This window comes from Lactuca virosa, chromosome 2 (assembly GCF_052849685.1).
Source record: "Lactuca virosa cultivar CGN04683 chromosome 2, Lactuca_virosa_CGN04683_v6, whole genome shotgun sequence".
Classification (NCBI taxonomy): domain Eukaryota; kingdom Viridiplantae; phylum Streptophyta; class Magnoliopsida; order Asterales; family Asteraceae; genus Lactuca; species Lactuca virosa.
In genome coordinates this window covers 213723471-213744385 of record NC_136427.1, presented here as the reverse complement: position 1 = coordinate 213744385, position 20915 = coordinate 213723471, and the positions used below count along the sequence as shown (strand labels likewise).

The 20915-nt window shown below is 34.9% G+C and overlaps 1 protein-coding gene across 1 annotated transcript; it reads left to right on the top strand.

Moving 5' to 3' along the window:
* Positions 1-19115: 19115 nt before the first annotated feature.
* On the top strand, positions 19116-19451 carry LOC145158208 (uncharacterized). Its single transcript, XM_079077136.1, has one exon. The coding sequence runs from the start codon at positions 19116-19118 to the stop codon at positions 19449-19451; it is 336 nt and encodes a 111-aa protein (XP_078933262.1).
* Positions 19452-20915: the final 1464 nt, after the last annotated feature.

The following is a 20915-nucleotide window of genomic DNA, read 5'->3' as shown; positions in this document are numbered from 1 at the left end:
TTTGGATTGGTAGCTCTCCCTTATTGGAATTTTCCATACTAAACCTCTTTAGTACCTTGTCCAAGTACGTGCTCTGACTAAGTCTAATTAGTCTCTTCTTTCTATCTCTCAATATTCTAATCCCAAGAATATAGGTAGCTTCTCTAAGGTCTTTCATGGCAAAACACCTTCCAAGCTAAGACTTAACGTCTTTCAAGGTTGGAATGTCATTACCAATGAGTAATATGTCATCGACATACAACACTAGAAAAGTCACTATACTCCCACTAGCCTTGATATACACACATAACTCATCTTCACTCCTAGAGAAACCAAACTCTTTGACTTTCTCATGGAAGCAAAGATTCTAGCTACGAGATGCTTGTTTCAATCCATAAATGGATTTATCAAGCTTGCACACTTTATTAAGAAACCTTGAATCAACAAAACCCTCTAGCTGAATCATATAAACATCCTCAGCTAACTTCTCGTTAAGGAAAGCAGTCTTGACATCCATCTGCCAGATTTCATAATCATGAAAGGCAGCTATGGCGAGCAATATCCTAATAGATTTAATCTTAGCTACTGGCGAAAAGGTCTCATCATAGTCAACCCCCGGGGTTTGTGTGAAACCTTTTGCAACCAGTCGAGCCTTGAATGTGTGCACCTTTCCATCCATGTCTGTCTTCTTTTTGAAGATCCATTTGCACCCAACTGTCTTACGACCTGTTTTGGGTAACTAATGAAAACATATTTTTCACTTCTAGCTGCTAGCTTGTCGTGAGTCTCTCGTCTTACGAAAGCTTCACAACCCCAGATTTTAATATGTGCTAACGAGGTAACTTTCCATGTCCACATTTCGTGAGGTGTTTTTGCAACCTTCTTTGTAGGGACAAGATTGAAGATGTGGGCGGCTGTCTCTAAGGCATACCCCCAGAAATGAATAGGAAGTGAAGCATGACTCATCATAGAACGAACCATGTATAACAAGGTTCGATAACGCCTCTCAGCCACACCATTTAACTATGGTGTCCTAGGAGGAGTTAATTGTGAAAGTATTCCAAATACCTTTAGATAGTCGTTGAACTCGATACTAAGATACTCTCCGCCTCTATCGGATCTAAGTAACTTTATCTTCCAGCCCAATTGATTCTGGACCTCATGTTTAAACTCTTTGAACTTTTCAAATGTTTTTGACTTATGTTTGATTAAGTAGATATAGCCATATCTGCTATAATCATCAGTAAAAGTCACATAAAATCGATTAGCATCCCTTGTAGTTGATCTGAAGGGTCCACATACATCTGTATGTATGAGGTCCAACAGACCTTCACCTCTTTCACAAGACCCTTTGAATGGTGATTTTGTCATCTTTCCCAAAAGACAAGATTCACACATATCATCTGATTTTAGGTCAAATGATTCCAACACTCCATCTTTTTGGAGTTGGGCTATGTGTTTTTTGTTAATGTGTCCAAGACGACAATGCCACAAGCATGCATTCTCTACACTATTAGACAAGTCAATATTGAATACACTATTACCTAAGCTATCAACACAAGTCACTGTTTCATACACACCATCACAAGGTAAAGCTTCAAACACAAAAACATCATTCTTATAAACAGAAATTGAACCATTCAAATTATTAAAAGAGTACTTAAAACCTTGTTTGAGCAATGCATGAAATGAAATAATGTTTCTCGTCGTCTCAGACGAATAGCAATAATTCAATAAATCTAATCTAACATAATTATTAAGCAAAAGTTGATAAACTCCGATCTTGGTTACTGGTGAAGACTTTTTGTTTCCCATGATCAAGTTTATCCTCCCTCGCTCCACCTCCTCACTTTCTTTTAGCCCCTGCAAATCAAAACATATGTGAAAACCACATCCTATATCAAGGCCCCACGAACGAGAAGATAATTAATTATTAGAAGAAATAGTGTAAATACCTACTGAAGATGGCTTCACTTTGCCATCTTTGATGTCCTGTAGATACTTTGGGCAGCTTCGTTTCCAGTGCCCTTTGTCATTGCAATAAAAGCAATCGACATCTTTTGGGTCGGAAACATGGGGAATCAAAGCATTGGGCTTGGCCTCTGGGCCACTGCTAGATGACCCAGCTTGGGTCTTGCCCTTCCAGTTTTGCTTAGGAAGACCTTTCCTCTTTTTCCCCTTTCCTGGTCCAATAGCCAAGACAGGGGCACTAGCAGGAGTGGAGGCTATACTTTTACACTTCATTCCTGCTTCTGCTGTCTGCAATAAGTTGTGCAATTGGGCCTATGTCTGCTCGGTGTTGTTCAAATGGTAAGTTAGGATGAACTGACCATAACTATCGGGCAATGAGTTCAAAACCATGTTTATGGCCAATTCCTCATCAAATTGAACATTGAGCTTGACCAAACGCTCTATGTAGCGTTGCATTCTTTACACATGACTAACAACCGACTCCCCTTCCTTCATCCTGCAAGCCATGAGTGACTTGACTACTTTAAACGTTTCTTAACGAGCTTGCTTATGGTACTTTTCCATAAGGTCCTTGTTCATCTCAAAGGGCCAGTAGTCCTCATAGTACCTTTGCAGTTCTGGGGACGTGGTTGCGACCATGATGCATGCCACTTTGGTTGCATCATCATAGTGCTTCTTGTAGGTAACATATTGTTCAGGAGTGGCTTTGGTTTCATCAATCTCTTTGAGCTCCTTTTCAAGGACATACTATTTGTCCTCAAAATGAAGCGCCATTTTGATATTGCACATCCAATAGTTATAGTTAGAGCCATCCATAACGACTTTGGAGCAAATATTGAGCAAAGAGAAGTTGTGGTGGGAGGAAGATGAAGCAGAAGTATTTCCAGGAGTAGACATCTGAAAAGAAAGATAGTTTTAGTTAGATTTCAAGATACCTCAATATAATAACCCAAAGATACAATATTAAGGTTAGGATCCAACTATGAGGATTCACAACTTAAAAAAGGGATGCCGAGATCCAAGTGTGAATATCATAAAGGTAAGTGAATGACGATTCACTAATTCCACCAAAAGACAAAACAAACGAAGTGAAATTCCTAATTCTTTTGAGATACATTGAAACTATTCAATGACATGTTTTAATCTCGGATTATGCTCTTCTATGTGTGACTGGGATACCGAGGATCACAAACAAGATGTGAATAACCATGCAAATGTGCTTGGTAACCTCATTGTCTTTATCATTATCTATTGATGTGTCGGTAAACCACGCACGCTCCATCAACAATGATAATCATGAGATACCTATTACGACTCTTTATTAGTCATAATTAGTGTGCCGGTTAACCACACGCGCTCCACTAACGACTTAGAAAGCCTAATGTGCAATTTCATGGGCTAGCATACTTTTCACATTTTTCCTAAAGTAACTAGAGTTGGGATTTTTTTATAAAATAATGTTCTAGTACTTTGTTAATAACATTATACTTTTAATGAGATTAAGTTGTCATATCAAATCCGTTCTGCTAACGACCCTCCACTAATCAAGGAAGCGGTGGGTAAGAGTGGACACACATTCAACTACCATTTTATAGGCAATTTCCTTATACCCCCTTATAGACTAGCTTCGTGAATGAGGCATACTAGCGATTTGACTGACCAATTCTTATACATATATAATATTTAACAGTGTTGCAGAAATCGGCCTAATCGGCGACTAATCGCTAATCGGACCTCCACCGATGAGATTTATTGCTAACCGGTCACTATAATCGGGATTGGTCAATGCAGGTCAAAGTCGGAATTAATCGGACCTAATCGGGCCTAATCGGACTTAATCGGACCTAATCGGGTTTGGTCAATGTAGGTCAAAACCAGACCTAATTGGACTTAATCGGACCTAATCGCCGATTAATCACTTTTTTTGGAGGATTAAAGTTAGATTTATAAATTTTTTAATAATTTTCTTAAGAATTAATGGTCCCCGATTAATCCCCGCCTAGCCGATTAATCCCCGCCTAGCCGATTAATCCCTAATCGCTAGTCCACCGATTAGCGATTTCTCCAACCATGATATTTAACTTTTAATTATAATATATAAGGTGTGTTTTAAACTTTTTAAAACTTTAAGGTTTATATAAATTTAGAAAATTAAACTATTAATTTAAATTTAAAATAAACCAAAACTAGATTTAATAATTATCTATTAATTAACTTTTAATTAATTCATTAAATCTTGTAAGGAAACAATTAGTTTAATCCTAATCCTTAACCCCCAATATTTCGAAAAATTAGGGTAAAGGATAATTATCCAATTAAGCAACACTTATCCAAACAAGAAACCCTAAAAATCATAAGGATATTTCGAAATTCAAGGGAGGTGGCTAGGGTTTTTTCAAAACCCTAACCCTAATTTTCGATTAGGGTTTATGGAGGCTAGGGTTTTCAAAAACCCTTCAAGTCAAAACCCTAAAAACGAAAACCTTGGCCTTTAGGGTTTAATAGCTATAAACCCTAATTTGCAATTCAACTATTATAACAATTCAATTTAAAACAAAACCAATGGCTCTCATACACTGATAGGCTTTGGATAAAACAAATAAACTAGAAAAACAATTCCTAAGTTCACATGCAACCTACTTTGGATCTATGTTTTAACTATTGAACATATAACTTTGAATTGCAAAACAAGAACCATAAGAGAGGAGGCTATTTTCGAAATTAACAAATTAGGGTTTTAGAGTTACATACCTTTCAATTGTTATAGTAAACAATTGGTAATCCTTTTGATCTTGATCTTCTTGGAAGCTTAGCACCACAAATACAATGCCTCTAATGGAATCACACCCAAGAACTAGCAAGAAGGAAACTTGTGAGGAGAGAGGCTAGGGTATGCAATTTTCGGCCTAGGGTTTCTTCAAGAGAAGGAGTGGCCGATTTTGGGAGCCAGGAGGCTCCTTATATAGCTGAGATATCTAGGGTTTAAGGAAAACCCTAATGTTCATTTGCTTAGGGCCTAAGCTTATCCAAAGGTCTTATCCAAGCCCCTTGGATGAAATCATTAGGGTTTCCCCTTTAGATTTCGTCCACCCCCTTCCAATGAGGTTTTGGAACCTTCCACTCAACTATTTGATAATTGCAAACTAGTCCTTGTACTTTATAATTAATACAATTAACCCCAAAATCAATTTCAATTAATTTCTGGTTAACTATTAATTAAACATTATGGTTTCTAATTAATATATTAATCTTTTAACATATTACTAAATCATTTATATTAATTTATTAATCTTATAATAAATCAATATCTCTCTTTTCATAATTTCCTTGTCCGGTTGCTAGGTTTGAGGGCAACCCAAAAGGACTGTGTTGCTAATAATTCAAGTACATACCAATTATAGTTATGAGCTTAGACACCTAATCCAACATCATGTGCTTCCAGTAGTACGGGCCCAATACTACCTTCCACACTCATCCATACTTTCCTCAAGAATCATCTCAGGTCCTCTAAGTCACCTCCCATAATAATACTCCCAATACCTGCTCAACAACGTAGCAACCACACTAAATACTTCCTAGGCTATCCTAGGATTCCCCACCTCCCTTGCCATCAACTGTTGAACGACCCCCATTGGTGCCAATTAACTATTGCATGAATACAATCACATGTAGCATAACTTAAGTAATCCTAGATTAAAAGATTCAACCCTACAATGGTTGGACTCAGACAATAGTTGCGCAATAGAACCAAACCCTTCACTCTAAGATTATTTAACCCATGCAACATGTGACTTAGCATATTCAACTAATAGTTAATTCACACCCGAAAGAGTCATATAACAACGAAGAAGAAGACTATGTAGGAAATAGGGCATCATACATCAAGCAATTCTATCATGCAGTTCCTGAAAATCCCTATCCTACAACTAACATGTTGCTCTACCATAAACATAATAAACGATAACAGTGTGGTAATTATTGGATTAATGTCTAAGTCCATAACTATATTTGGTATGTACTTGACCCGACCCGGCATGGTCCATTTGGGTTGCTCTTCACCGACACAATTTATATGGATAGTCTTTTGAGAATAGTATATTTATGATTTATATTAATATATTATAAGTTATAATATATTAATATGGAATCATATTATTTAATTAGTATTGATCAAGAATTAATTTAGAATTAATTAAGTGATCAAAAAGAACTAATTAAATATGGACTCTTATATATATGGAATGAGCCAAGTTCATTTAGGTTGGGCTAAGCTTTCATGGATGGTCCATAGAGCTTTTAACCCATGGATCCTATGTAAATGAAAGGTCATGGGTATTAGGGTTTACATGGATGTAACCCTAATCCTCCATAATATATAAAGGGGTCCTTGGCTCACAAAATTGGCACAAGTGTGTGAAAATAAGAGTGGGCCGATTTTAGTGTGCATACATATTCTCTCAAGTTCTTCCAAGGTGTTTTGGTGATTTGTGATTCCATTTGAGGCTTCCACACTATTGGGGCTAAGCTCCTAAAGCTTGAAGACATCAAGCTACATCAAAAGGTATGTCATCTAACTAGAACTTTGTAGTATAGGTGCTTCATAATATGCTAGTTAGGATGAAACCTTGGAATAGTTAATATTTGCATGTATAATAGAGAAAACATAGATCCAAGGTTTATAGGGTTGCATGTACACCATAGGAGTGTTAGAATGCTCAAAACCCAACAGTGGTATCAGAGCCATGGGTTGTTTTCTGTTATATTGATGCAAATGTTTTATTTTCAAGTTGGAAAAAAAAAACATGACGTTTGTCAAATTTTAAGATAATTACTTGTTTTGTGAAAAATGAATTATTTGTAAAATTTGAATCATTTGTTATATGAGTTGAATTAGGTCAAATTTAGTAAAAGATAAAATGATATGATTATTTTATTAGTTTTAAAAGTTTGATCTAAATGTTTTAAGGAGTTACATATTTTGTCATAAAATTTTGGAGCTCAAAAGTTTTTTTTAAAGTTGTGATCTTAAGGGTTTTTGAAACTTCCATAAGTTATGGATATGAAAGTTTTTTTTTAAAAAAAAAAATTGATTCAAAGTTTTTAAAAAAAATTAACTCTTATGGACTTTATTAATAGTTAATTAAAGCGTTTAATTAAAAGAGTATTATTAATCCATAAATATATGGTTTGAGTTTAATTAAATTAAAAGTCTAGTTTAATTAATAGATTAAACCACCAAGTATTTTAAATGTCTAAAATACACCCTTATACTATTATAATATTAAAAGGTTAATATATTATATGTATAAGAGCAAGTCGTCTTACCATTAGTAGGCCTCATTCACGAAGCCGGTCTATAAGGGGGGTATAAGGTTACTGCCTATAAAATGGCAGTTTAATGGGTGTCCACTCTCACTCACCGCTTCCTTGACCGGTGGAGGGTCGTTAGCTGAACAGGTAGGACAAAGACTATAATTCTCCCTTCATTATAAGTATAATGATAAATACTAAGTAACTAAACACTTATAAATTCCCAATCTTAGTTACTTAGGAAAATGTGAATAAGGTGCTAATCCATGAAATTACACTTTGCACTTTGTTTAAGCTGTTAGTGGAGCGTGTGTGGTTAACCGGCACACTAACCTGGACTTAACAAGGTAGGCAAAGGGTAACTTAATGTTTATCATAGTATCGTTGGAGCGTGTATGGTTAACCGGCACATCGATTGAGGGGTAAATATTAAGGGTACCAAGTATATTTGCATGGTTACTTCACACCTTGTTTTGTGATCCTCGGCATCCCAGTCACAAAACCTGAAGGGCACACTCGAGATTGAAACATGCCATTGAAAAGTTCAATGAATCTTAAAAGAATCTAGGAATTTCAAAACCAATTAAAACCTAATAATACATTTCGTTTATCTTGGTGGAAATTGGTGAATCGTCATTCACCTACCTTCAAATATTTTATAGCTTGGATTACGGCATCCCTCTTCCAAGTTATAAAATAGTTTGTTGGGTCCTAGCCTTAATATATCATATTGGGTGTTATATTAAGGACTTAAATCAACTTTACGTGAATTTCTCCCATTGTTGATGTCTGGTTTAGACAACAATGATCTTCCCAAACCAAGCTTTCCTAATGAATATGACTTCCCGAGTTTGGCTCATGGAAGTCATACTTCTCTTCCTCCACCACCTCCAATTATTCTCCCTAACCCACAAGTTCAAGGTCACTCAAGCCCTAATGGCAAGCAAGGTCTATGTGTGATCACATCTTAGAGATGAAGTCACATATTGACAAGCCGGGAGAGTTGGGTGTCAAAGTCTTGAGAAAGTTGGATGTTCAATCACTTTCTAAGTCACATAGTGAGTTCCTTTGGGACTAATATGAAACAGACTATGACATAAACCTTAATGATCATATCTATTTGCTTGGTGCTGCTGAATCAGCAATGATTTGGAACGATAGTAAAGCAAATTTGATTAGAAGATCAACTTCCCAAAAACTTTATGGACAGTGACAATGGTGACACTGGAAATCCAGAAAAAGCCTTCTCTTCCCAATGGAAAGGGATTGGCCATAGTCAACCCGGTTGACCAAATGGTAAAGAGAAAGGCTAAGTCTGAGATAGTCCCATTACCAAAGGGTCCATATGTTTATTTTGCCAAAGGAAGGGGAGTTGATTGTAAAGCTGCCAAATTTACCTAAGGATGTTAAAGTCAATAAGTTTGACTCTACATCAGGTAGAACCCATTATCTAACTCTGTTAAGTTCTATTCTGAGATCCTCATTACATGATGTGACTGGGTCACATGTTGATGTTTTAACAATCAAAGAATAGAGAGAAATCTTAAAGGAAGTATATGCTGATTCTGATCGCGAAGGTGGATTTCGATCGCATCAGAATTTTGAGCAGTTGCTTAAGAAGTTATGATATATTGCTAAGGAATAGATAACAACAATTTTCCATGTGGATTGTAAGGATAAATTTTTCCGCAAAGTTTTAAAATAAAAGAAAATTGTTTAATATTATTTATTTGAAGTATCCTTACAATGGCATTTGTGGAAAATTGTTGCTTATATGATTCCACTGACAGCAATATTGGAAAATGGATTTGATTCTTTCATTTGTGGTAGTGTCTAAATTTACCAAATCAGGAAAGTTCCTCATCGCCCAAGTTTCAATTGGACCGAAACTTGGAATCATGCAAGTTGAATAGTATGATGAATGAGAACTTTCAAGCATTGGAAAATCAAGACTAATTACTTGTTCACATGGATGTGTGAGTCAAGTGAAGGACTAAAGGGATCGAGTACACATTCTTGTGCACTGGTCATGTCCACCACAAAGCTCGTTAAGACTATTTGATTTACTAAAGTTTAGTAAATATGGTTATACTTACAAGTTTAAGTATAATTCTGAAACATTGGAAAAGTCTCAATGTATGGCAGAACGAATGAGAAGAATCAAATTAGGCAGAAAGATAAAAGTTTCTCAAATCTGAAAAGATGGGAGAGTACTTTAGTATCATGTTTGTGGTCATCTTAATGATTTAGGAATCATATCACAATTAGTCCTCTAAAGGTCATCTTAGTGCATTCTTATGACTAAGAAGAGGAGTCATGAATTGTTGAAATGGTTAGATCAGGAAGATGAGTCATACTTCGTTCCAAAACAATTCTTAGAGTCATACTCCAAGATTGTAACTTGAGTGACATATCTTAAAGAAAGGTTTAAAACACTTGTCAAATGTAAGAGTAAAAGTGTCCTACTCTTGTACATTTGAAATTGGCAAGTTGTGATGTTTTGGATAAAACAAAGACCAACTAAGGCCAATTGTGTGAAGTGTTTGTCTTGATAAAGAATCTGCACTATCTCTTGAATATTTGGCAAGATAGTCTTATATGTCAAGAGGATAGTGGGAGTCTTAAAGATCCTAAAAAGAATTTCAAGAACTAATCAAGAATAAAACATGAGGTTCTTCACTAGCACACGACTTGAGGTTTATAACCTATCGTGTTGACATATTCTGTGCCCATTCGAGTTAAAGTTGGCTTTGCATAGGAGTTCTGAAAGTTCTCAATTGGTTGCATAACAACTTGGAAGCAATGGCAGGCCTTGTACTGCCAGGTGGCAAGAAGTTAAGATTGCATAAGTTCAGTCCATATGAGTTTGGATTTGTCATTATCCTTGTCTTGTGACTATGGTTTTGACGATTCACATGGATAAGAACACATACACCATAAAATCTAAGGGTCATAAGGTTTCTCTCCGATTCATGAAAATGATGGTGAGGAAACACTTCCACCAAGTAGATTTGAAGCAGATGACAAAAGGTTTAAACAATTGAGACTATGATTACGGCATCCCTTTTCATAGTTCTGAAATTGTTTAGACACACATACATGTTATCTAAGGAAAGGTATATGATTTTGATAAAGTTTTATCAAAGCATCTCGTATCAGAAATCTGAACTTTGGTAAGAAAGTCAATAAAGTATTGATTTCTAGAAGTCCAGCTAATAATCATCATGTTAGTGGGAGCATGATAATTATTGTTAGTGTTGCAAGTTAGCAATGTTAATTATAGAAAACAAAAGTTTCAATTCGTGAGGCTGCAGGGATTGAAAAAGTTGTTTTGCTATAATTAAGGGAGAGGATATACTTCATTTCAGTTCTAAAGGCTTAGATTGAGACCTTAATCATCTTTAGTCAAGAATATATATACATATATATATATATATATATATATATATATATATATGAATTTCATGTTGGATTGGTTCAACTTAAGGAAATTCTATATATTGCGTTCTCAAAATTCGATTATGATTACGGCATCCCTCTTCATAGTCAAATTTTGAAAACATGGCAAATAAAAATATTGTAGCAAAAGACTGGTCTAGAATCATGTCTTTATGTGAGACATCATGAATCGTATACCATTTGCTTTGGGTACAGGATCGATTGCATGTGCTATAATATTTGTCATTTCTAAATTTTTCCAAATGCCCAGAGGCATTAAGAAGGGAAAAGGTCTAGAATTTGATATGACTAAAATGATTAAGCAATTGTCGAGGACAATTTGAGGTTTACCAAAGATTGGTTGCTCAGGAACAGTTGGAAGTATAGTGCTAATTTTGGAAGGACCATATTGACATATTCTGAAAAGAGGCATCTCTTATTCAGAAGTGATAGTCAAAATGAGAATATGGAGTTGTCTCCATAGGTGGAAGTTATCTGTGTAATATTAGAAAACTTAATGCAAGAAGCATGTCCAAAGCAATGTACTTTGAATATGAGACTTAGTTTCCATGGAGTTGATCTCCATTGGAATACCTTATAATGAATGTTGACAAGTCTTTGTGACTTTGCACATATTCATTACAGGAGGGTCAGTGCATATAAGTTTAAAATCTAAACAGATTTCGATAAATGATAGGAATTTGAAATTCTCACATTTTTCGATAAGGATTTGGGAGTGTGAAATTAGAATCATTGAAATTATGTTCAATTGGTTTATTTCACAAAGTAAGGATCATAGACAAACATAGAGTGCATACTTGGTGTATGGCAAAGCTATTGTTTAAGAAAAACATAGTGTACATGCTTGGAGCATGAGACAACTAGTGTTTTTAATTTAAGTATAAGGTTGATAAAACCGAAACAATGAATAATGAGTAATCAGTATGGTGATAAATAAAAGTGTTTATTTATATTCATAGGGTTTGATACCATATTTGATTCATTTATTCTTGTGTTTCACTTTGCATGTTTTGACTTCCAGAATAACTAAGTCGCTCTTCCTGAATGATTAAGTTATTCAAACTATCCACAGTTGGTCGTATGTTGGAAGTAGATATGAATCAAGACTGTCATGAGTTAGTTTGTAGAGGTCCAAGTTGGTGGACAAAGTGGTGCTACAACACTCATGAGTGCTCATAAGTTCTGAGTATTGGATTCAACCCACGCTCATTTGAATCACTTCATGGATTTTATCACGAGTGATCATGAGACGATAATATCTTATATTCTTCAAACCTAGAGATATGAGTTGTTACTATGAGTTGGTTATACATTGATTGCACAAAAACGCATTTGGTAACTCGATGTTATAAAACGTGCCTTTGTGTATGATTCAACAAGTAGTAGAACAAGCCATGTGAGTCGAAGTTTATCCATTCCTTTTACCTTCGGGATAAAAGCGATATCTGTGGGCCCCTCGATGATTTAGCGATGACACATATGAGTGCTTGGCCAAGCCAGGACTGATTTCATTTGTTCAATCAGTCAGTCATCATAAATCAAAAATCGGGAAACAACAAATGGACAGAGAGAATGATTATAATCCATGTCTCAGTCCATATGATATCTAGAATGGAGGAATATATGATCCCTTATCTAATGGACAAGTCATTGACAAGGTCAGAGTTCGACAGCGGCTTTAAGAGCTACGATTGCCAATTAGGTTTTGAAGTCATACTCAATAATAGTTTTAGACTTATCCAAGTGGGAGACTGTTGGATTAATGTCTAAGTCCATAACTATATTTGGTATGTACTTGACCCGACCCGGCATGGTCCATTTGGGTTGCACTTCACCGGCACAATTTATATGGATAGTCTTTTGAGAATAGTATATTTATGATTTATATTAATATATTATAAGTTCTAATATATTAATATGGAATCATATTATTTAATTAGTATTGATCAAGAATTAATTTAGAATTAATTAAGTGATCAAAAAGAACTAATTAAATATGGACTCTTATATATATGGAATGAGCCAAGTTCATTTAGGTTGGGCTAAGCTTTCATGGATGGTCCATGGAGCTTTTAACCCATGGATCCTATGTAAATGAAAGGTCATGGGTATTAGGGTTTACATGGATGTAACCTTAATCCTCCATAATATATAAAGGGGTCATTGGCTCACAAAATTGGCACAAGTGTGTGAAAATAAGAGTGGGCCGATTTTAGTGTGCATATATATTCTCTCAAGTTCTTCCAAGGTGTTTTGGTGATTTGTGATTCCATTTGAGGCTTCCACACTATTGGGGCTAAGCTCTTAAAGCTTGAAGACATCAAGCTACATCAAGCTACATCAAAGGTATGTCATCTAACTAGAACTTTGTAGTAAAGGTGCTTCATAATATGCTAGTTAGGATGAAACCTTGGAATAGTTAATATTTGCATGTATAATAGAGAAAACATAGATCTAAGGTTTATAGGGTTGCATGTACACCATAGGAGTGTTAGAATGCTCAAAACCCAACAGTAATTTGGGGTCTACATGCTGGCTCTGACTGATCCACATCACAACCTTTCTTGATTATTTTGGAAAACAATTTTGAAAATCATATTTAAAACCTTTCCAGTTCCTTAGTTTGAGCTTAGATTCACACAGATGTTCCTCCAAATCGCTCAAAACAAGGCTCTGATACCAACTTGTAACGCCTAAAAATCACGAAAAATTTAAACTTTTCAAAACAAACCATTCACTATTAAAAGTGTTTACAAAACTATTGTTTCTAAAATATTATTTAAAATCATAGTTTCCCAAGATCAACAACATAAAATCAGGATGTGTATGGTCACGCCTTTGCCTTCCCATGATCCTTGGAAGTATCTGAAACCATAACCCAAAAACTGTAAGCCAACACTTAGTGAGTTTCCCCCAAAGTACCACCACATAAACATAAAAAACAACAACATGCATAAATGAGCCTTCATCAAAGCTGGACCATATCGTAGGGCCTTCAGCCTATCTGGACCGCTCCCGAGCTTTTGACATGACTGGACTGCCTCGCACGGCCTACAACATATCCGGACCGCTCGTTGGGCCTTCGGCCTGACTAGACCGCCTCACATGGCCTACAGTCTATCTGGACCACCCCGTGTATCTTGGCCTTCATCACAAAACATGACCGCCTCAACCCAACCACACATAACATGTCGACATATACATAACATATAAACATATAACCAATCAACAGACAAACAGGCAGATCTAAAGATCACTACCGCATGCTAACATCCTATATACTATGATACATATCTAACATATCACTACAACATAACAACATCCTATATACCAGGATACAGATCTAACATATCACTACATCATAACAACATCCTATATACCAGGATACAGATCTAAGGGATCACTACAACATAGCAACATACAGTAACCAGGATATCAATCTAAAGGGCCGACCTTGGTGCCTTCGACCCGTAAGTACAGTGAGGAAAACTCACCTCTCAATCTGAACAATAGTTGATGAGGTCCCGACTCCGAATCTCAGCTATAACCGTCACCTCTAGAAGAAAGATCAAGGTGAACAAATTTTGGATCTACAAGCTCCAATGCAACCAACACTTCCTTAATTAGTTCATTCTTCTCTAAGGTGCACCAAGAACACTCCAAAGAACTTAAAAACACCTTCTTTTTTCTCATAAGGATCAATCTAGGGTTAGGGTTTCATGAGAGGGTGTTGGAGAGGTGGAGGCTGAGAATGGAATGAGTTTGGGGGAGTTAAGAAGCTTAAATAGGGCTCAACCCACGAAAATAGGGTTTGGGCACTGATCGTGTATGTCCAACATACTCAATTTACGCCCAACGTACTAGGTATGCCCTAGTACGCCTATCTTCGTTCCAACTCCATTTTCGACGTTCTTTATATCCACAGAAAGGTGTTGAAGAGCTCTACAATACTATATAAATATCTTGGACCAAAAATTTCTTGAACAAAAATCCTTATTTCTCGCAAGAACCCGGCCTATGAATTTTCTTTTTCTACCCTTCGGCCCAAAGCACAATTCAAGGGTAAAATCTCTTAACTATAATTACCTTCTTCCACAACGACTAAACTTTGCCTCATTAAGGCCCAAAACCTCACACAATCGACTTCCGGTTCATGGCTCAGAAATGGCAGGAAATAGGATGTTATAAGATCTGAGGTTATGAGCCTTGGTTTGAAGAGATTAAGCACTTAATGAAGATTTTGGCATTCTGACCAGAAGTCACGACGTGACATAGTTAATGTCACGGCATGACAGTGCCTAGAATCGTGATTGTTTTGTTGTTGCATTCTCATGACGTGACCAAGGAATGGTCACGACATGACGTTGAGTTTGACTAAGCTGACCGTTGACCTTGTGGACTTTGACCGTTGACTTTTTTGACCAGTTTGACTTTTGGTCAAACTTGGGTAGAATTGAGTATTTGAATAAGGATTGATCTCGGTTTGGTTTTAGGAAGTTTGGGTTGGCTGTTCTGATGCTGAGGTAACTGTTGGGCTTCTGTTGAGTAGTTCAATTGAGTCTTCTCACTATACTGTAGGACACTAGGTGTCGTATGTGCTTGATGTCTTTGTGACTCTTGTTGTATGCATGTATGCCTGTATGTTATATGTATGTGGGGTGAAATAGACCCGTTCGGTTGAAAACAATGATTGTGTCGAAAGGAACTCATGGGTGAAATAGACATGTGTATGAATAGACTCGATCGGTTGAAAAACACCGAATGAGTCGGAAGGGACTCAGGGGTGAAATAGACCCGTTACAGCTTTAGGCTGATATGTATGTATAGTATGAGGTATTTTGGGGAAACTCACTAATCTTTGTGCTTACAGTTTATGTTTAAAATGTTTCAGGTACTTCTGGTTTCAAAAGGAAGGACCCGACTTGGTCGCACTGCATCCCCTGGAGATTATTCTGCAATGATTGTTTATGATTTTACTCTGATGTTTTGAAAATACTATTACTCTGATCGTCTTTTGGAATAATGAATGAATGATTTTGAATTAATTAAAATGAAAATTTTACTCTGTATTTTTGGGACGTTACTCAACACATAATTTGGAATGATAAAAAAAATGAAGTCTAGAAACCGGAATCACAAACCTATAATCAAACACTCTGATTTTAAAACGTGGATGGTATTGTTGAAGGTTTAGCCATACTTTAAAACTTTGATTACGCTTACGAAGAAGAAATGGTTGATGTGGTGGGGTGTAGGGTGTTGTGTAAATATATAAAACAAAAGGATAAAAAGATAATGAAATTGTATAAAAGTCATTTTATATATATATGTTAGTGACCAACAATATAAGAAATTGAAACCACATGTATTATCTTCATCAAGAAAAAAAATAGGGAACAAACATATGACTTTTTGTTAGGGGTGTAAAATCGGGTATTCATGTCGTGTTTTTAGGCAACACAATATGACACAACAAATTTTTATATAATACTAACACGACACGACACGATGTTGTGTTTTATTTTACTAACACGAAAACAGTCCAATTAAAACATGATAAACATGACCAACACAAAAAAGATATAATAAAATAAAATTTTATTATATTTAATTTGTAATTAATCCTACAAAACATGAAAACAAAATAAACATGATAAACAATGTTAATATAGTGTCGAATTTTGAACACGACATTGTATTTTTTACAAAAGACGAACATAAATTCTAATTTAATTTCGTTTTGTGTTATGTATTTTGTTGTGTCATATATTAATGATACCCTTACTTTTTATAAATCACATGACCATTCATATATGTATTTTGTTGTGTCGTATATTAATGATAGGGATAATGACATAAAAGGGTAATATATTTTTTGATTTTTACACATTTGGTCACTGAGTTTTTTTTGTCCACATTTACCCATTCAGCTTGTTTAACTGTGCACATTTAGTTATTATGACCGCCTACTCCAGGTAAGCCGAAAAAAAATGACTTAAATGGGTAATATATTTCTCACTTTTTACACATTTAGACCTTAATATTTTTTTGCACATTTAGTCATTAATAATTTTTTTGTTGCAAAATAAGTCTTTTGTTGTTTTTGTACACATTCAGCACTTATGATCGTTTTTTTAGGTTTTTTCACAAGATCCTATTTGGGACAATCATTAATAAGGTGTTCGGGGCTAGTCATGCTTATGGCCACCGCCACCGCAACCTCGATTGTTTGGTTGTTTAGTTCTTGTGGTTTGGCTTAGGTCTTGTGTTACGGACGTCGTGACTTTTTCATACGATCACAGATTTTAATGATCTTTATATTCACATGTGTGTATTTGAGTCTATTATAATTTTCGTTTAGATTACTCCCTTTAAAAAACAATATATTTTTAATTACGATTTCATATAAAAAAACGTTTATACATACATTCATAAAGAGCGCATGGATATAAAGATCCTAAGTAAAAATATATTACTTTTTAACGAGAGTAATCTAAACAAAAATTGTAGTAGACTCAAATACGAACGTGCGGATATGAAGATCATTAAAATATATGATCGTATGAAGAAGTTATGACGTTCAGAATACAATACCTTAGCCAAACCACAAGAACTAAGCAACCAAGCAGCCGATGTCGCGATGGTCATACCCATGAACATCCCGAACAACTTATTAATTATTGTGCCGCTTAGGATGACGTGAGAAAAAAACCCTAAAAAAAACGGATCATAAGTACTGAGTGTGTAGGGAAACAACAAGACTTATTTTGCAACAAAAAAATATTAAGGACTGAATGTATAAAAAAAATATTAAGAAATAAATGTGTACAAAATGAGAAATATATTACCATTTTTAAATCATTTTTTCCGGCTTACCTGAAATAGCCAGAGTAAATATGTACAATTAAACAAGTTGAAGGGGTAAATATGGACGAAAAAACTTATTTATCAAATATGTACAAATCAAAATGTATATTACCTTTTAATTCATTATCCAATGATACCTTTACTTTTTATAAATCAAATCAAATGACCATTCATACAATTTTGTTAACAACTAAGAATTTGAACGATCAAATATTTTAAATAGACTTTGTGAAGTCAAACCTTTATAACTTGTTAATAGGTTTTTGCACATTAAATTAATGATGCGAACGCCAGATACTTATTATTTTAAATACCTTCCTTGTTCTTGTAAAACTAATTATTATATTTTTAAAAAAATCCATAAAAAAATATAGAAATACTTGAAAAAAAAAAGCCATGACATCATATTTATTGGGTATGATATATTTTAGACAAAATTGCCAAAGATATCCCTGACGGTTTGTCATTTTATTTGTTAAGGTCCAAACTTTCAAAAATTTATGAATATGATATGTTATGTAGTTTTATTGTGGGTTTGGTCATTAAAACTGTAAAGACTTTTATATATATATATATATATATATATATATATATATATATATATATATATATATATATATATATATATATATAAAAGAGTCTTTACAGTTTTAAGGACCAAACCCACAATAAAACTACATAACATATCATATTCATAAATTTTTGAAAGTTTGGACCTTAACAAATAAAGTTTGAAAGTTTATATATATATATATATATATATATATATATATATATATATATATATATATATATATATATATATATATATATATATCTCCAAAACATGATTTGTTCGGATGGTCTTTTACTCTTTTATGGTAGGCGATACAATGAACATTTTTTCAATGTCATTCGTCCTTACTTTTTCTTGATGTTGATAAGCTTTAGAGTACACATTGGCATTGGTCCACTGGGTTCTACAGGTTTCCTGTGCATACTCTAGGTGATTTTCGATGGTGCTCCCAATGATGGTCTGACAATGGTGGGTTAGCGTTGTTTATGATTTTCTTTAAACAAGAATTGAGAGATAATCACTTATGATGCTTAGGATGGGTGGGGAAGGTGAGATTTGTTTTTATTTTAAGTTTATTAAATTTTTAACAAATATTAAGATAGGCTAAAAATTAAATTATAAAGGATTCTTTTTAATTTTTAAAGAAACCAATAACAAGTGAAAAAGGACCAAATTCATACTTTTTAAAGATTTGACATTAGCCACATCAAATAACAAACCACAGGGACACTTTTTGCAACTTTTTCTATATTTTAATATTTTATATTTATTCAAAGAACATCTCACATCAAACCGACTTTCCGAGATTTTGTTTTTCGCTGTATCGCCTACCATCGAAGACCATCTGAAAAAAATTCTCACGCCTACAAAACCTTCCATCTTCTACGACTTTCACCATTTCAAGTTTCAACCCTCAAAACTCAACCCCAAATTCCTTTTTTCTCACTACACCTGCGGAGCCATGTTTAGAGCGATGAGCACGAGGAAAGGTCGCCGGGGATACGATCAATTAATCAGCGAACCCACCGCCGACGATCTATTATCAGAGCCTCAGATGATCAGATCCACAACGTTGCCTCCGAATTTCTTCGGCGATTTACCGGCGAAGTTTGTTCCAGAACCGAAAGTCCCAAATTTCATACAAAGAGAAGCGAAGAAACTGAGCAAACTTGATCCCCTTTTCAGCTTATTCGAGAAGAAAAGCCGGAAGAAGAAGGCGACAGCTAAACCAGAGTTCGCAAGATACATGCAATACCTCAAGGAAGGAGGTAGTTGGAATCCTAATTCAACTATGCCTGTAATCTACTGATATCATTTATTTCAATCAACAAATAAAATTCGTCAAAATCTGGAGCTTGATGATTTTGCAAATCTCTCATAAATGGAGTAGTATTGTGTTATGCATCGTAGACTCCACAGAATTTTGTTCGTTTTGAATCCATTATATCTGTATCATTGCTAGTCTCTACTTATCTTGTAGTGTAAATAAACAATAAATCAATCAAAACTCCATTGTTATAATGAATATCGCGTGACGCATTGTCCCTTTCATGACTATTTTATTTTGATTCCTTTTATTTTTTATTTGTTTTATAATTGTATATGAAGAATTTCTTCTGCAAAATAAACTGAGACGTTGATGCTTTTAGTGTTTAGTGGTTGTTTATAGTGAGATTTCAGTGTTCACTTGTCCTTTGGTAAATGTTTGTCGACTTAATTTTGGAGTTGTTCTTTAGTTTTATTTAATTAGTTTTCCAAATGACAACTTTTGGCAAGTATGTAATATTTAATTTAATAGCATTATATAGATGGTTGTTTTTTATATTTACGTTAGTATAATTGTTGTCCATGTGTTTCTATTTGAGAACCAAGGATGGAGGGAGTCGTTTCCTTCTTACCCACTCATTTCGCTGTGTATTTTTTTTATTTTTTTATCTTTCCAACTCCAAACTTTTTCTCAATCCACTCAATGTTTTCAATTTTTAATTTTAAAATAAATACATATTATTTAAAATCATTTAAAATTAATTATCAAAAACATATAAAACTAATTAAAAACTAGGGATGAACAAAGGAACCGATCAGGCCGGAACCGGTCCGGGAACCGAACTTGGTGGAAAATAGGAACCGAACCAGACCGCCGGTTCTACTGGTTCCGGTTCCTACCGGTTCTTGCCGTGTCTTCAAATCTTGGAACTGGTCCTCAAAAAATAGCAACATACGGTTCCGGTTTTTGCCGGTTCTATCGGTTTCGGTTCCTACCGGTTCCCGGTTCCAAAAATCCACAAGAATATCGTCCCGGTCCCGGCCCGACCGGTTCCGGCCGGTTCCCCGGTCCATATGCTAATCCCTATTAAAAACATACAAACATAATTTGGTATAAGTTTTAAAACATGAGGTGCAACAAATTAATGCATGGAAGGATAGAGAAAGAAAGCTAGAGAGAGAGAAAGGATGCGGGTTCTTGAAGGCCCTAAAATGTATTATTGTAACCCTTTATCCGCTTGATCCACCTTTTGAAAGAATGATATGAGCAACCATTAGTTGAATGAGTGTCTAACAAATTGTTTTCTTTATGACTGTTTAATTAAAAAGTCTACCATATAGGGTATGTATTTTAATATGTATAATAACTAGTGCTTGTTGAGTGGTCTTAATCAAGATGAAAAAAATTAAATTGAAGTGATTTTAAGGCCTATTTTGTCTTTGCTAGTCTGGTTGTTAAGGCCTTTCAGAATACTCATTACGGGGCCATTACGTATTTCTTAATTCT

Bases quoted from the DNA above. Each gene is read 5' to 3' on its own strand.
- LOC145158208 (XM_079077136.1), top strand. From the start codon at position 19,116: ATGAGCACGAGGAAAGGTCGCCGGGGATACGATCAATTAATCAGCGAA.